Here is a 16,926-nt window from a genome sequence, read left to right on the forward strand (position 1 = left end):
AAGAACAACAACATCTCTACTCTCGTATATTTTTTTTAAGTTGTGTTGTCTATCGATAACAATCTAGCTCAATTTCTAGGATTTTTAAACCGTTCTTTGAGTAAGTTTAGTATACATTTCACAATCTCAATATCGCAAACACTAAGGAAAAAAAATTATATTCAGATGTGTCACATTCCAAAGTAATGAAGAAACTAATATTTGTCTTGGTTTCTTGAAAATCCTAAGAATCAAGAAAAGCTCTCACAACGTCGACGATTGGAGCCATACAGATCGGACATTTCTTACTGCTCCATTGCAATTCATGAGCACATTTCAGACACGTACACATATGTCCACACCTACCACAAAAAAAAAAAGCCAAGATCGCCAGTTATTATTTCAGCGTTTGCGATCTGAAATCGCGATACAGAAAATGCACGTACCTATACAAAAGCGAGTCAACAGGCATCTCAGAGCAAACGCAACACTTGCGTTTCAAAGGATCTTTCTTTGAGTCTACTCGTTCTTCTACTGATGAGCCTAAAATATTGTTTTCCATCAGTTTAGTTTATAGAAATGATGAGTTCTTAAACGTGTTATGATGATAAAACTGACCAGAACGAGAAAGATCTTGAGTTACAAATTTCTGGAAATGAACTTGCATATCGATGCAAGATTTAAATGAACTTCGTAGCTCAAGCATTTCTCGTTGAAGTTGCTCCACTTGACTCCTGAGTTCACTTATCGTTTGCGTTTCCTGTTTGTAAAGTTAAAGATCTTAGTTAACTTCACTAAGACGTAACCTAACTTGACGAGAAAACAAGACCAAAAACTCACAGATTGATTTGTGGGGGCTGAACTTCGTAGCTCAAGCATTTCTCGTTGAAGTTGCTCCATTTGACTCCTGACTTCACTTATCGTTTGCGTTTCCTGTGTTTGTAAAGTTAAAGATCTTAGTTAACTTCACGAAGACGTAACCTAACTTTACGAGAAAACAAGACCAGAAACTCACAGATTGATTTGTGGGGGCTGAAGATTCAGGAAGAGACAAAGTCGTGGTCGGTTCATGATCCTTGTAAATGTCTTGATCCCTGAAAGTCCAAGACATCATTGTACTACTCCTTGCTGATGATAGACTGCAAACGTCGCTTGCAGCTTCAAGATATGGCTTCTCTGGTTCTTCCTCTGTTTCATTATTTTCTTGGTTCCTTGCTGAACACTCATCTACCCACTCTTCTTTTTCTTCTTCTTCTTCATCTTCGTCTTCTTCTTTTACTTGATTGATTGGTACACGTATGTGACTTTGCACTCGAGTGATCATCAGATTATCGATCTTTTGTCGCAAATCACTCGTCAAAAAGTCTGAAACTGTTCGTCTGCACAGCAATATGCAAATTAAAATCAGTCTCAAAACATCATAAGTCAAGTTTCAAGTTTTATATTACTAGGGAATTTAATGAATGACCATAGATATATACCTCTGAATGAGATTGCAAATATCTTTTTTCTCTGATTCAGTGTTGAGAACCTCAAGATACCTTTCTTTCCTTAGATCTTCCCAGTAACTTCGAGGCCTCGATATATCGTGAATCCAATCATCCATATTCTCTCCAATGTAAAGATCGTAATCTCCATATTCATCTTCTTCTTCCATTTCAGTTTCATCCCACTCACTTACAAACTCTACTGCTGCTTCTTGTATGCTTTCTCCCTTTTCTTTGCATTCTACCTTCTTGGTTTCTTCATCTTCCGATTCTTGAATGCCGTTTTCGACGTTTGGATTTTGGAGAACCGATATTTTTTCATCCTGTTGTGAAGAACTCTTCTCTTTAGCCCTCTCTCTAGAGCCTTTACTAATAGATTCTTCTTCTTGTGTAACTTCTTGAGAATTGTTTCTCTCGATTTCTTTAGTTGACTTAGCTTCCAAGTCTCGCAGAGTCGAAGTTTTTTCACCATGTTGTGAATAGTTCTTCTCTTTATCCTTCTCTCTAGAGCCATGACTCACAGCTTGTGGATTCATATTTTTATCTTCAACAATCTCTTTGGACTTAGCTTCTACAGAAGCAATCACTTCTTTGTTACCAACAACTTTCTCCACCGTTTGACTTGAAGTAGCAATGCTTCTCTCCGCAGTTTCAACATTACTAATTCTTCTTGAAGCTTCTTGCAACACTTCATTTGTCTCGGTTTTACCTTTACCTTTCTCCATAACTCTTCTCCTATGCTTTTTCTCCTTGGAGTTCCACATATTCACCTTCTCAGCTATCCCCATCAAAGTGTTTCCTTCTTCTACACTTTCCTTCTCAATAGGTTTACATAAACAATTATCTTCTTGTGTAGTAACTTCTTGAGGTTTAATGTTTCTATCTTCAATTTCTTTGGACTTAGATTCCATAGAAACACAATCTTCTTTTTCCTTTCTTCTTATCACCTTCTCTGCAAACTCACACCGCGGCATCATTGTTTCCTTTGTAGTAGTAGTAGTAGTACTAATGCTTCTTTCCGCACTTTCCACATTAATGATCCTTCTTGTAGCTTCTTCCAATACATCATTTTTCTCAACTCTCTCAGTATTAGCTTTTCCTTCAAACTTACCCTTCTCCATCCCTTTTCTCCTATTTATTTTCTCCTCTAAGTTCCATATATTCACCTTCTCAGCTATTCCACCCAAAGCCTTCCCTTCTACAATTTCCTTAGCAACAGATTTCTCCTTTGCTAATTCAGGACTCTCTTTGGCAATAGCTTTCTCCTTAGTTTCTCGCTTTTCATCTCTCCCTTCTGTAGCTTTCTTCTGAATAGTTTCTCCTACAGCTTTCTTTAAACCATTCTTATTTTCTGCAATTTCACTCAAGACAGCTTTCTTCGCATTCTCAACTGCAGAAACCACTTCTTGAATCTCCTTTATATCAATCTTCTCATTTTTTTCCTGCAGAACCTTCTTCTCTGTAGCCTTATGCGGATCTTTATCCAGAATCCGACCACGAGAAGACACAGTAGTAGACGAAGCTGCAGTATCAGTATTCTCAGAATTTGTCTTATATTTCCCCCTGCATTTCATTTCCTTGATTCATAACTCAGTTATCTCCACAATAACTATACAAAAAAAACCTAAAAAGATCAAGATTGTTTACCTGAGAAGATGCAGTACACCAGAACCTCGAGGCGATCGGTTTAAATCAGATCCTGTTGATGATGGTTTACACCGATGTCTATCTTGAATGGCCTTGCACCTTTCGTAACATCGTATTCTAAGCGTCGACTATACAAATTCAACAAAAACACAAAGCAGTAAAATCATTAGCCCTAACTAAACCTAACATTTCCAACATCAGTCTTGTATACCTAAATTCGTATATACCTGAATCCGTCCGCGATGCGTGAACTTTGAAACACAATGACGTTCTAGTAAAGAGGCCAACTCCTTTTCTCGATCACGCATCATCAGCACCAATAAATCAGCGAAAGCTTGACGACCTCTTATTCTTGGAGAACAAGTAACCTGAGGAAAACATCTCGCTTCCGTTGTCTGTACTTCTTTACTATTGTCGTTGCTGCTGCTACCATTTTCGTTATTGGTTATTGTTTCTGAGTCATTGCTTAGTTTCCGAATGATATCCATAACTCTGACCTTTTCTCTATCTTTCTCTCCAGAATCTGGAGGTGGAAGGACAAGTTGTGATACACATTCAATCTCTTGTACTTCTTCTTCTTCTTCCTCCTCATTGTTACCTTCTTCGATCGGCTGAATCAATAAGTCAGAATCTTTTACGGATTCCTCGTTGATAGAATCCGAATTCTCTAAAGCGTTTGATCCCATAGAACTCGTTCTGCTATCGATTAGGGTTTGGTTCGAGCTTGGTGGTTGCTGCGTCGTCCTCGCTTCCCATATCTGAACGAGAGAAGAAGCTGCCATTTTTTCTTTTCTTGACGGGTTCTCCGGTTGACCCGAATTCAAATTAGTCTCGGATCCTAGAGACGAAGACGATGAAGGGACATCGTGACGAGGTTCCTCTGTTTTCGTGGCCCGATGATCAGAAGAAACAGAGGATTTGGTGGAATCATCGTTATCAAAATCACCAGAGACGACGCTACAGTTTTCGAAATGATCTCTGACAAAAACATTGAGATTCTTCTCGTAGGCAGCGACGTGTATGTTTCTGACATTGTTGTTATTGTTCTTGTTCTTGTTGTTGTTGTCTCCTCCTCGGGTGCATCTCTCGTGAGGACGACTCAAGACGCAATTAAAAGTTCGGCATGATGACAAGTCTACCTCAGAGGACGCCATTTCCATCAACACCCCGAAATCCAAAAAGAAATAGAAAAAAACACAAATCCTATAAAAACGGATCTTACTTTACAATTTGTATTAAAAATGCTATGTTTTGTTTTTTTCTATTTCTTGAGGACCCCTTCTTGGGAAGAAGAAGAACAAGAGCATCGAAATAGGTTAAACCCCATTTGATGACAAAGATTTTTCAAACAGAAACAAAAAAATGAAATTTAGAGGAAGACAAAGAGACAGAACAGGGGGAAAACGAAGAGACAAAGCCCGAAACAGAGCAATGGAGAAGAAAAAGAGTCTTGCTGTTTTTCTCTATTCAATTTTTTTTTTTTTAATTTAGATTTGATGTTATTATCATCCACCAATATTAATTTAGGTAAATAATAATACCTTTTAGAGAAAGAAAAAGAAATAATCCAAATATAGATGAGTCGATCATTCGTGTAACACTTTAAAACAGGTTTAGAGAGGGGAGAAGACAGTGTCAAAGAAAGAGGGAGAGCATAAATATGTCATTCTCTAAATTGGAGTTGACTTGTTTTAATTGATGATACATGTATGTATCACTCTTTGTTTTTTCAATTTTACTGATAACATTAGAAGCACTTCTATTCTACATGTTTCATTTCTTTAACTCCAACAATGGATATTCAAGAAATTAATTAGAAACTAGTGTTTTGTTTTTTTTGGTAAGGTAGAATGAGAATCTAGTGTTTTTAATTATGCATTAGAGCAGTTTACTTTAATTAGACATGAATCTGAATGTACTTCAATGATCATTGTTATTCAAAATGTCTAAGTCAATTCTTGGATTATATTTTAAAATCTAGAGATTTCTTTTTCTTTTTTGAGTTATTTAACTTCTTTTCCAACAAATGTAATAAAATCTAGCCATTATCACATGGTTATGAAATGAATGAAATCTACATAATAAGATTAACCATTGTATATGCTAAAAATTAAAGTTCCTTTGATTGTACACAAAGTAATAAATTAAAAATATCTCTACATAATAAGATTGACTCGTGTAATTTATTACTTTGTGTGTATCTGTTGCCATACTAAACAGACTTACTAATTTAATTCTCAAGACTTAAAAAAGTAACAATCAAAAACAGACTTACTAATCCAATTTCTACACAACAAAACATATATATGTATCTGTTGCCTAAAATATAGAAGATGATTCACCAAAATATTGGCACTTGGTAGTTTTAAAACTTTTTATTAGTGCTAAACAATTCTTAAACATATGACTAACTAATCTAATTATAATAAGGAATTGGGCCCTAATCTGTACAGATAGAAACAAGCCCAAGCCCATTTGAAATTTACACGTAGACAAAACAATCATACACAGATACACTAAACCCGGTGATCGGAGACTCGTCGCACTGACAAAAAAAAAAAGAAAAATCAACAAATTTCAGGAAGATCCGAAGAAGAAAGAGAAACGATGCCTCTGAGTGCGACAATGGTTGGAGCTTTACTGGGTCTTGGTACCCAGATGTACTCTAACGCCCTCCGTAAACTCCCTTACATGCGCCGTAAGTCTCCACGACAACAACCCTAATTTCGATTTTTTCTCATTTTGCTGTTAAAATGCGATTCCGATTTGTTCTGGGGTTTTGATTTAATTGCGAAATTGGATGTTGAAATATGTTGTTAGATCCTTGGGAACATGTGGTTGGTATGGGACTTGGTGCTGTGTTCGCGAACCAGCTCGTCAAATGGGATGTCAAGCTTAAGGAAGATCTTGATGTGATGCTCGCTAAGGCTAGAGCTGCCAATGAGCGCCGTTACTTTGGTATATTCGCTTCTCATATTCGCTCTATCAGATTAATTTGTGTTGATTTTATGAAAATCTTTGGCAATAGAAACTTTAAGCTACATCATTTCGTTTGTTGTGATTTTTGTGGTGTTCTTGTTCTTCTCAAAGTTCTAATCTTTTAGAAGTTTGTCAACTGAGTGAAGAATCTTTTGTGTAGCCTAGCTTGTTGCATATCCATTTTGTCAGGCTATTACTGTGAAAGTTAGACAATTTGAGCAAAATAATGTTACAAGATCTTAATGAAAATGGAAAGATAGATGCTTTTGATTATTTCTTTGGTTCTAGAGTGAGAATAGGTTGGAACTTGCGAGTAAGAATATTATTACATCATGTGATTAATAGAGAGTAGATGTGAGGTACCACAAATGTAGATGTGTATAGCTTTTAGTTAGCGGGTATAGCTCAATGGAAGTTGCTAAGCTTTCATAGACGCTTATTAACAATACTTTTGAAAAATGTTTTAAGTTGAAGGACTTTCTTCTTTAGTTTCAAGTTAAAATCTCTACTCGTTGATCACCATTGGTAAATGTCTATTCGCGAGGGTCTGGCAGAATTTGGTGTATTACATTTCTTGTTTGCTTACTTAGATATTGACCTTTTACTCGTTTTAAAACTTGGAAAATTTCAAACTTTTCTTTTGTTTTTGTAATGCAGATGAAGATCGGGATTAGGTATTGGGTGACCTTTGAAGTCTTCAGAAAAGACAATATCTTCCTCTGAAATCTCGTCTCAAGTGTTTGTTTTGTTTGACCTTCGCTGTAAAAGCTATTCTTTTCCCTGTCTTGAGAGCTGAGTTCTCTTTTGCTTCGGCACTGGAGTTCTTTTCATTCAATGTTTTTGGTTATGAACCTTAAAACTTGTGTTTTCACAGTCTGAATCTGTTTGTACCTGGTTAATAATGGTGAATGATAAACCTTGCAATCATTTTATCTTCTTCTATGAGAATACAGAATTTTAGAATCACTTTGTTTAAAATTTGGTTTAAGTTGTGTAACAGTATGTGTTTGTGTAACAGATGGTTCAAGTTTGACACAATCGTTGTACTGAATCATGAATCTATACAAAGCATAAACATAATAGCAGAAGGAAAGAAAAATTAAATTCACAGTTTTAAGTCTCCAAAATCATTTGCTGGGATCAGTTTTTAGTTATTACTTTTTACAGCTTCTTATAACCGGCTGCTCTGTTGTTGTAGACATGGAGAAGACTATCACACGCTTGTCTAGAAGATGGTCTCTCTTGGGGAGAAGTTTTTGTGCACTGAAGTGCAATCTCTAGCACTTGACAAGCTGCATCTTCCGCAAATGGGAAAAGTGGCTTCAGCTTTGCATCTATGAGCTTATCTCTCGCAGATCCCGCTATCTCAAGATGTGTTTCAACCCATCTAACCATGTCCATCTCAGCACCAAACATTGAGTCGGTTGGCATTTTCCCAGTCACAATTTCCATCAACACTATCCCCATACTGTAAACATCACTCTTCTCAGTCGCCTTCAACGAGTAAGCATACTCTAGAAACACCAGATCAGATATTTAGATTTTAAACAGTGAATACGCAAGAAATCTTAAAAGCTTGAGAAGATGAGTAAGTACCTGGAGCGATGTAGCCATAAGAGCATGCAAACCAGGTATTTGAATCTGTGTTGGTATCATAGTTCTCAGTTAAGACCTTGGCAAGACCAAAGTCTCCTAAATGTGCTTCCATGTTTGAATCCAGGAGCACATTACTGGATTTGATATCACGGTGAACGATTGGAGGAACACAGTCATGATGAAGGTACTCTACTCCTTGAGCCAATCCTACTGCTATTCTCAATCTTGCTTCCCAGTCTAATACCCTCTTCTTTTTATCGATCACTGGGTTCTCCTCATTAAGCCAATCCCAAACACTTCCATTCTTCATGTACTCATATATCAACAGATTCAATCCTTCTGACTTGCTGCTGCAGTAACCCATTAGCTTAACCAGATGTCTATGTCTGATTGTTCCAAGCGTCTTAACTTCTCTGCTGAAGCTCTTGTTTGACATGAGATCATCTTTCCAGAGAATCTTTTTCACAGCAACAGTCTCACCATTCTCAAGCTCCGCCTTGTAAACCTTCCCAGAGCCTCCTGATCCAATCATGAACTCCTCGCTTAAATTATTGGTGGCTTCCATAATGTCTTCCCACTTGATATCTGACTTTGAAGCTCCGTTTCGAAAGAGAGGCTTGTGTGTAGCTTGTGAGGAAGAGTTAGAAGATGAGTACACAGTGCTTCCATCCTGGACTTTCTTGAAGAAATCATGCCTTTGTTTGAAGAAGAGAGCGATTACAAGTATCATCAAACCAATCGCTGTCAATGCTGAGATTGCTGATATTATCACAACTGATCTGGCACTAAGACCCTGTTGCTTGTTGTGACTTACAACTCTGTTGCAGCGAGTAAGAGGGCTTCCACAGAGACCTGTGTTGCCTAGGAAGGAATCAGCTGGCCATCTTGAGAACTGTTTCTTGAGTTTGCCTCCAAGGTTATTGAAAGAGAGATTGAGATATCCCAAACTCTTCATGTCCCCTACCGAGCCAGGAACTTCCCCAGTAAGCTGATTGTGAGACAAATCAAGTGTTTCCAGCTTTGATAGTGTCCCAATAGTTGAAGGTATATCTCCGGTAAAGTTATTGTAACTGAGGTCCAAAGCACTTTGAAGATCTTGAAGCTGCCCAATCTCAAATGGGATTTCTCCGGTTAAGCTGTTTCTTGATAACCGAAGCTCGTATAGCTTGCCGAGCTTGCCCATAGCTTGAGGAAGTGAACCTGAAAACTGATTCTTATCGAGGTTAAGAACATTGAGAGCTCCCAAGTTACCAATCTCCTGAGGGATCGACCCGTTAAGGGAGTTTCCATCAAGAGACAACACAAGCAGCTTTGTGCAGTTGAACAGCTCAGTAGGTAAAGACTCAACAAATTGATTAGAAGAAAGCTTGAGCTCTCCCAACTGTGAAAGCTTTCCAAGCCATGGAGGTAATGGACCTGAGAGAAAGTTGTTATTGAGATCGATGTGCGTCAGTTTCTTGCACAAGACGAGCTGTAACGGAATGGTTCCTGTCAGAGAATTGCTTGAGATATCCAACAGAGACAACTCACGGATTTTCCCCAACGTCCAAGGGATTCTTCCTGTGAATTGATTCTTCCCTAACCTGAGACGATCAAGATTTGGAGAGTTTCCTAGCTCCAGAGGGATCTCATCTTCAAAACCATTGTTGGTGACATCGAATGAGAGATAAGAGCTTGAACCACACAACGGATGAATGGTACCATTGAGCATGTTGTGAGAGAGATTGATTCTGGTGAGGTTCTTCATATTGATAAGTGAATCTGGAAGATTCCCCTGGAGAGAATTGTTGTAAAGCATAAACTGTTCCAATCCCTTTAAGAACCCAAACGACGAAGGAATCGATCCCAAGAGCTGATTATCCGCCAAATCTAGTATCTTCAGGTGATGACAGTTACCTAAACTGGCGGGAAGGCCACCCATAAGCTCGTTCTGTCTCAAGTGAAGTAGGTTAAGCTCCTTTAATATTCCTATTGAAGAAGGAATCTCTCCTTCGAAATGATTCCCGAACAAATCTATCATCTTCAAGCTTGTACAGTTTCCAATCTCTTTTGGAATTTCCCCTGAGAATCGATTCTCATAGAGATACAGAACCTCTAATTTCTTCAGCGCGCTGATCTCCTTTGGTAACTTGCCTTCCAAGTTATTGTGATACAACACAAGCCATTGTAGATTGGTGAAGTTTGACACCGAAGGAGATAACGTACCATCCAAGGTATTGTTGTGGAGGTAAAGATCCGTGAGTTCGACTAGCTGGAACAATGCTTCAGGGATCGAGCCAACGAGAGTATTGTTCGACAAATCGAGCTGTTTAAGCGATTGACATTTGCTTAACTCCGCTGGGATTTCACCTGAAAGCTGAGTTCCAGACAGAACCAATTGCTCCAAGTTTGTGTTGTTCGAACATATGCTCTTTGGTAAAGAACCAGATAGATGATTGTTTGCTAGAACCATATCAAGAAGCCCACTCATGTTCCAGAGCTCTTCAGGTATCTTTCCGGTGAGATGATTCTCCGATAAATCAAGAGTCTGAAGATTTCTCAGATCAGCCAAAGTCTTTGGGATAACACCTTGAAGCTGGTTAGCCATCAAGTTAAGGTACTGGAGCTGGCTCATTTCACCGAGTTGACTCGGTATATCTCCGGTGAGACTGTTGTTCGCCAGGTTAAGTATCTCAAGGTTCTCGAGCCGTCCTAGCTCAGCAGGTATAGTCCCGTTGAGCATGTTCTCAGCCGCGGTGAGTACCGTGAGATCAGAGCAGTTCCCTAACTCCGCCGGAATAGGTCCTTCGAGGTAGTTATCTTGCAGTACCAACGACTGAACCCGAACGAGTCGACCGAGCTGACTCGGTATAGGACCGGTGAGTCTACAAGAGGCAAGTGCAAGCATCTGGAGGTTAACCAAGTTCCCTAACGTCTCCGGTATGGCTCCGACAAGCTCATTGTCTCCGATCCTGAGCGAACGGAGATTGACGAGGGAGCCGAGTTGACTAGGAATCTCGCCGGTGAGTTGGTTGGAAAAGAGAAACAGAGACTCCAAGGAAGTAAGGTTGGAGAGAGCAGTTGGGATGGGACCAACTAGATTGTTGGAAGATAGATCAAGGTGGATTAGGTTGTCTAACCGGCCAAACCAAGGTGAAATCGAACCGGTTAATCCTAAACCGGTGAGGTTTAGAGCAATTACGCGGAATAAACCGGTATCGTCGCATGTGACTCCGGTCCAAGAACAGTGGTTGATGTTAACAGCGTTCCATTGTCGGAGAGGATTGTCTTCTTCTTGATTCGTGATAAAAGATTTCTTCACCTCGAGAAGTGTCTGAAGATCGTTGTTTATACCGGGTTGGCATGAACCGGGCTTGAGTGAAGAACAGAGGATGAACAGGAGGAGGAGAAGAACTTGTGATTGCATGGTTTCTTTTTCTTTTTTCTTATTTGTTTTTTTACTGAGGAAGCAATGGTTTTAAGAAAAGGGTTATGGGGTTTTTATGGCATTTGTACGATTGTAGAGACTGAGGGAGAAGAGAACTGATTGGTCATTAGAACGGTGCATAGCTCACATACAGGTAGGGAGTCTCTCTTGAGTAAATGCAGAAGAACAAAGGCTTTGGAATTTAACTTGAGTTTTCTCTCTGTCTCTCTCTTCTTTTGCTCTTTCACTGTTTTATTGAGAGATTTAGAGAAAGAAAGAGAGAGTAAATGAAGAAATGGGCCAATGTGGGAGAGAGAGAAAGAGGTCAAAAGGGTCAGAGGAGAGATGTGGGAAAATGGAATTGGGAAGGCAGGCTCTCCTTAAATGAATGTTTGAGGCTTTTTATCAGTTGCGGCAAAGGTCAACGGTCACACCAATTTATATAAGATATTCGTGTGTTTACATATTCGTCCGTGTAGACATGTTATGTTATGTTACACTCAAAACTGTGCCTAAACTTTGACATAACATTATTGGTCTTCTTTAGAAAACCATAGAATATATAAATAATGGAGTACTTTTGCATTCACATCAAACTTGTAAAATTATATAAGCTTATACTTCAATAGCTAGTAAAAGCCAAACATATGATGAGTTGTTTTCGTCATTTGATAATAAGATATTTAGTTATCACCTCTTACCCTTTCTATTTCGTATGATCAATTAAGGGGAAATCGCAACTGATGATCATTAGATTCGTGGATGTTGTTCCATTATATTTTAGTTGAATTATGTATCAGGAGTTCCACTTCACAAAGTTTATCGTTTTACTATTCTTGAGAAGCATTATTACTACTCTGAATATCGCGAATATAGAGTGTCGACTCTACACGATTCCTCTCTTTCTTCTTCTTTTTTACTGTCTTGAGAGCGCAATTATTTGAGTTATATATTTTTCAAAAAAAAAAAAATTATTTGAGTTATATATATATATATCAAACTCCAATTTCGTGAGAAGTTAAAAAGTTCTTTATTTCATGTTTCGTTTCAAGAAAATTAGTTGTTTAAGTATTTAGTAATAGACTTTTTTCAGTTATCAGTAATAATAATGAAAACAAAATTGATTCTTAAAAAAAATGGTGATGCATGGCTTTGACCTTCGCCAAGGAAAAAGAGTGGTTGAGAAAATGACTTGGTTGAATGATATTTTTGTATCTTTTTTTTTGCTTTGGTTAAGTGTGTTAGCTTCTCATCACTTCAACCTTTTCACGATAAAGAGAGCAGTTGTGTTTCCATATCTTTATAGTAGTTTTGTACGTACATTAATATGTCATCAAATGATATTATGCCCATATACTATTATAGTATTATTACCAATACCTAGTCAAATAAAATTTAATCATCAGTCTTTTTATTAATACCCACCAAATGTTACCACATACACATTCCCAATTTATTAATGTTCATCGACGAACGAACTAATGAATAGTGATCAAACGTACTCTTGAGTTTTGAACATTTTCTCACGTTGATCTTGTATTTTTTGTTTCCCTTGAATGTTTGGGGTTAATTACTTGTATGTGTATATATAATTTTTATTTTGTTCATTCGAAATTTAGCTTGAGTTTTCATTACTCCTATCTAATTATAAATAGAAATGGAATAATACATCAAGATCACTTTATGTCATTTTCAAATATAGTAAATTTATATACAAATTTTGGTTGACCGTGATAACGCTAAATCGAATCAAGCATACTACTACGTATAACAACAACTTGTTCGATAATTAGACGGGGATAACTTACAATTAAAAAATGCTAATATCCTATTGAACTAGGTTCTCAATCCAAAAGAATGAGACAAAGGAATCATCTTCGATCCACCAAAAAGGTCAAGATGCTTAATTTTATTTTATTATTTTGTCTATTGTTTGGTTGATTATACTTTAGTTTAATCATAAATTCAAAATAATATATTGAGCAATTTCATTATGCATGGCAAGAAGCCAAGAATTGAGAAACACATAGTGGTTTTAATTTAAGAATAAGAAACTCAGTATATATATATATATATATATATATATATTATTTTTTTGATAAACCCTATCAGCTGATCTGGTCAGCCCCGGTAGAAACGCACCGAAGTGCTTCAGAGTGAACTTCTCCTCGAAGGGCCACCACACTGTCTATCCCGAATTTGGAATGTTTTCCGACTAATGCCAGGGGTAGTCAGACCGCCTGCATTTTTGACTACCAGTTAAACTAATTGGACCAAGACCCAACTGACAGACTTCCCACGCAACTATAATTTTGTTTCCAGGATGGATTGAACCTGTGTTAATTCCTTCCAACCTTTCCCCAATATATTGAAGATATAATAAGATAAAAGAATTATTATGAATCAAGTTAGTCAATGTATCATATAATACATCAAGATCACTCTATGTCTAACTTGATTATACTAAAGTTTGATCATAAATTCAAAGTAATATTTAGAGTAATTTCATTATGCATGGTAAGAATTGTGAAACACATAGTGGTTTTACTCCAAGAATATGAAAACTCGATATATTGAAGATATAATAAGATAAGAGAATTATTTATGAATCAAGTTAGTCAATGTATCATATAAGTATTAGCCAAAGGTAACAAATGGATTGCTTATGGTTCTGTATAACTCAAAGTAGGTTTGTTTGGTTTGGACCGTAACTTTTTGTTGAATAAGAGTAATGCTAAGACAAAGAGTAGAAGAAACGCAATATGATTTGATTGATTAGTGTAACCACAAGGTTAATTAGTAAGTAATAATTAATTAGTGAGACTACTCATCATCCCCTTTTTACAGCTGAGAATGTTCAACAAGCAACATCAAAATTTGAAGTTCAACAAGTTAGCCTAAAACATTTGAGACTCATCATATCAGACTTAGGGGGTTCAATAATTAAGGGATAATTTGAGACTTAAACTAGTCCCACCAAATGATTTTACTTGTAACCACCATTTCAAGATCAGAAACAAAAAAAACACATGATTCCAAAGCGTTGGTTGGCTAATCAAACCCATTAAAACAGCCAAAAAGAAGTTTATCATTGGTTTACGATATAACAAACTAAGAAATTTAGTCTAACTGCTCCATACTAATTCATAAGCTTACACTAAACAAGAAAACAGAACCTTTCAATTCCATGGTGCAGTTTCTAAGTAGATCAAAGGCAGTGAGGACTAAATACGAATTGGATCAATACAATAACCGTTCTTGATAGATGTCAAGTGCCTTGATGATCTTTCCAATGAACATCTTCCTGTGCATTCTATACTTAACCGCTGTCACAAACGTTGTCCTTGCTTCTGACATTGAATCTGCCAAGGAAGAGAGAAAGCTTAAGTGTTAATCTTTATTCGATAATAACTAATCAGTGTATACATATCTTTAATGGCTATACAATACCTAGCAATTTCTGGTCTTGATCTGCTGTTGTGGGATATTCCGCAAGCATCTTTCTACATTCATCTTGCAACTCTTTAACTGCTTTTTTCTCCGCACTTGGAATTGGAGGAAGATCTATGTCTGACCAAGTAGGCAATATCCTTGCTGCAGCTATAACTGCTCCATCAACAAAAGTATCACCTCCTGATAACTCGCCTGCCATAGATTTAGGTAAACATTCATGTTCATTTTTCTTTCTTTTGTTGAGGAATAGAGAGCAAACGAAAGAAAACAAAACTTACTATCATGGTAATATTCTTCAGGAAGACCAAAAATATTGAAGACGGATAAAAAGGAATTTAAATGGATGCGAGCATCTCCAGAGAACTTTACAGCATCCCACGGATTCTGCAGCAAAACCCAAAAAAATAACATAAACAAAGAAACTAGCAAAGTAACCATAGCTTTGTTGTTGTGAAAAGCATTACCACAGGAGTTGAGAAGCCATATCTTTCCATAAGCATGTTGTTCTTCTGTCCTGGCATGTAGTTAATCGTCATCTGCCAAAAGCAATATAGGAAAATGAGATTAGATAATGCAGTGAAGTGAACCTGACACTTTTGGAACATTTTGAGTCCCTTACCTCTTCGCCTTTCTTGATTGCTTGACCAGCATTTGACATAACCTCAAGCATGCGATCTTTAGGACGCCAATGTAGGAAACAGTTTGGTTCAAAGGAGTGGTTTAGCATGTCTGCAGAGAAGATGATACAAATCCATGATCCATGATCAACTGTGAGCCATCAACACCAATTACATTGATTGTAATAACCCAACATGAAACAACAAAATCTTTCTTACCAGCATAAGGAATCATCATATTTAATTCCTGAACCAAAGCACCAACTCTAGTTTGCATACTGATGCATCGTGTCTGTGCAATACTAACCGCCCAAATGAATCTTTCTGGATCCTCAGCAAGCCTTTTGATTTTGAGAGGAACACCTGAATGCTGAGTTGGAATACAACTTGTCAATGAACAAAACACAGCCATGTCCTAAAATATACAACATATAATATTGCAAAACAAATATTAGGCTTCATGCCTCGTTACCCAATTCTTTTCCCAAAACTCTAGGACTCGTTTCTGTTGTTGTCTAATAGTTGAAACAAGATCAGGATCTTGAAGCTCCGCAAGATCTTCCTATATCAAAAACACACAGAGTTAGATATCATCAAAAGCACAGCTAATAGATACTGTAACACAGAAAAGTAAATGTGATCAGTTTTAAACAAAAACCAATGCACCTCCGTAGCTAGAAGCAAGCTGCTGCACTCATCAGCAGCTGGCAGGAAATCACCATAGAGTCGCCAGAAGTGATCTTCCCGATCAAAAGCAAATAACAGAAGACACGCTAATCTAAGATCCCAATCAATCTGTAATAACCAAACAAACTTTGTTAACAATGAAAGCACTTTGAGAAAGATGATGATATCAAATAGCACAAAATGTGTTATTTACCTCAGGATCAGTTGAGTTGATGATATCGAAAATGGGATGACCAATTGGAACAATATCAGGGAAAAACATCCAAGGGTGCTTCTGTCTAATAGTTATCATCAATTCTAAAGGAATCTCCATTATCACCTGAAGTGAGAAAAAAACAGTTCAAACAAGAAAGCCTCTAAAGAGAAGAACAAAAACAACTTTAAAGAAGACTGACTCTAGCTCGACGGCGAGGTTCAATATCCTTAGAGGCATAGATACCAAAACCATCAGGGCCTTCTTTAAACTCAACCCCATAAGCTCTCACACTTCGAACATATCCGATTTTGTAGAAATCCGGATCTGCTGGCTCCAGCTAATGAAAAAATCAATTTCACAGATGAGGGGCAAATGCACAGAATTGGTCTAAAGTTACTTCCTTTAGAACTCATTTGGACCCTAAAAAGACAAAGATTCAAAATTTTACCTCCGACGAGGAAGATTCTTCGGAAGCAGGAGGTTGAAACAGAGGGAAAGGTTGTGTCTGAAGAGAAGTAACTTTGATGGGTCGGACACCATTTTGTCTCTCTCTTACAAAATTGCTTCTGGGTCTTGGTGCTGACACAGTTCCGTTGTAGAAACCCTTTGTGTCCCGGAAAAATTTGAGTAGTCAGAAAATTTCAGACAAAGACGCAAACACATGTTACAGAGAAACATTAGGTGATATAGAGAGACATGATTAAGAAGAACCTGAGGTTTGGAGATGAAGGTGTTGGACAGGTACTGAAGAGAGACTGAAGAAGCCATTATTCCTCAACTGAGAAAGAAATGGGGTTTAGGAGAGGGAGAAGAAGACGAAGATCGTTATCCTTTGTTTTCAAGTTTTAGTTAAAATTAAATATATATCCTATATTTAAT

General features: G+C 37.4%; 4 protein-coding genes across 4 annotated transcripts; 1 reads left to right on the forward strand and 3 right to left on the reverse strand.

Moving 5' to 3' along the window:
- Positions 1–54: 54 nt before the first annotated feature.
- LOC104731516 (uncharacterized) lies at positions 55–4,622 on the reverse strand. Its single transcript, XM_010450914.2, has 8 exons — positions 3,341–4,622; positions 3,114–3,241; positions 1,461–3,029; positions 995–1,358; positions 820–912; positions 598–739; positions 426–522; positions 55–341 (listed from the first exon to the last, which is right to left on the reverse strand). The coding sequence occupies exons 1-8, from the start codon at positions 4,271–4,273 to the stop codon at positions 224–226; spliced, it is 3,444 nt and encodes a 1,147-aa protein (XP_010449216.2). The 5' UTR covers positions 4,274–4,622; the 3' UTR covers positions 55–223.
- An 826-nt stretch (positions 4,623–5,448) lies between these two features.
- Positions 5,449–7,019, forward strand: LOC109128054 (uncharacterized). Its single transcript, XM_019233757.2, has 3 exons — positions 5,449–5,811; positions 5,934–6,071; positions 6,750–7,019. The coding sequence occupies exons 1-3, from the start codon at positions 5,721–5,723 to the stop codon at positions 6,764–6,766; spliced, it is 246 nt and encodes an 81-aa protein (XP_019089302.1). The 5' UTR covers positions 5,449–5,720; the 3' UTR covers positions 6,767–7,019.
- A 79-nt stretch (positions 7,020–7,098) lies between these two features.
- Positions 7,099–11,677, reverse strand: LOC104731518 (LRR receptor-like serine/threonine-protein kinase GSO1). The gene is made up of 2 exons (XM_010450916.3): positions 7,689–11,677; positions 7,099–7,606 (listed from the first exon to the last, which is right to left on the reverse strand). Exons 1-2 carry the CDS (start codon positions 11,092–11,094, stop codon positions 7,254–7,256), a joined length of 3,759 nt encoding a protein of 1,252 aa, XP_010449218.2. The 5' UTR covers positions 11,095–11,677; the 3' UTR covers positions 7,099–7,253.
- A 2,460-nt stretch (positions 11,678–14,137) lies between these two features.
- LOC104731519 (protein PLASTID TRANSCRIPTIONALLY ACTIVE 14) lies at positions 14,138–16,874 on the reverse strand. Its single transcript, XM_010450917.3, has 12 exons — positions 16,759–16,874; positions 16,496–16,651; positions 16,247–16,384; positions 16,045–16,170; positions 15,831–15,959; positions 15,637–15,726; positions 15,384–15,534; positions 15,167–15,276; positions 15,012–15,083; positions 14,826–14,931; positions 14,545–14,739; positions 14,138–14,456 (listed from the first exon to the last, which is right to left on the reverse strand). The coding sequence occupies exons 1-12, from the start codon at positions 16,813–16,815 to the stop codon at positions 14,335–14,337; spliced, it is 1,452 nt and encodes a 483-aa protein (XP_010449219.1). The 5' UTR covers positions 16,816–16,874; the 3' UTR covers positions 14,138–14,334.
- Between the last annotated feature and the right edge of the window lie 52 nt (positions 16,875–16,926).

This window comes from Camelina sativa, chromosome 12 (genome assembly GCF_030686135.1).
Source record: "Camelina sativa cultivar CO46 ecotype springtype chromosome 12, ASM3068613v1".
NCBI lineage: Eukaryota > Viridiplantae > Streptophyta > Magnoliopsida > Brassicales > Brassicaceae > Camelina > Camelina sativa.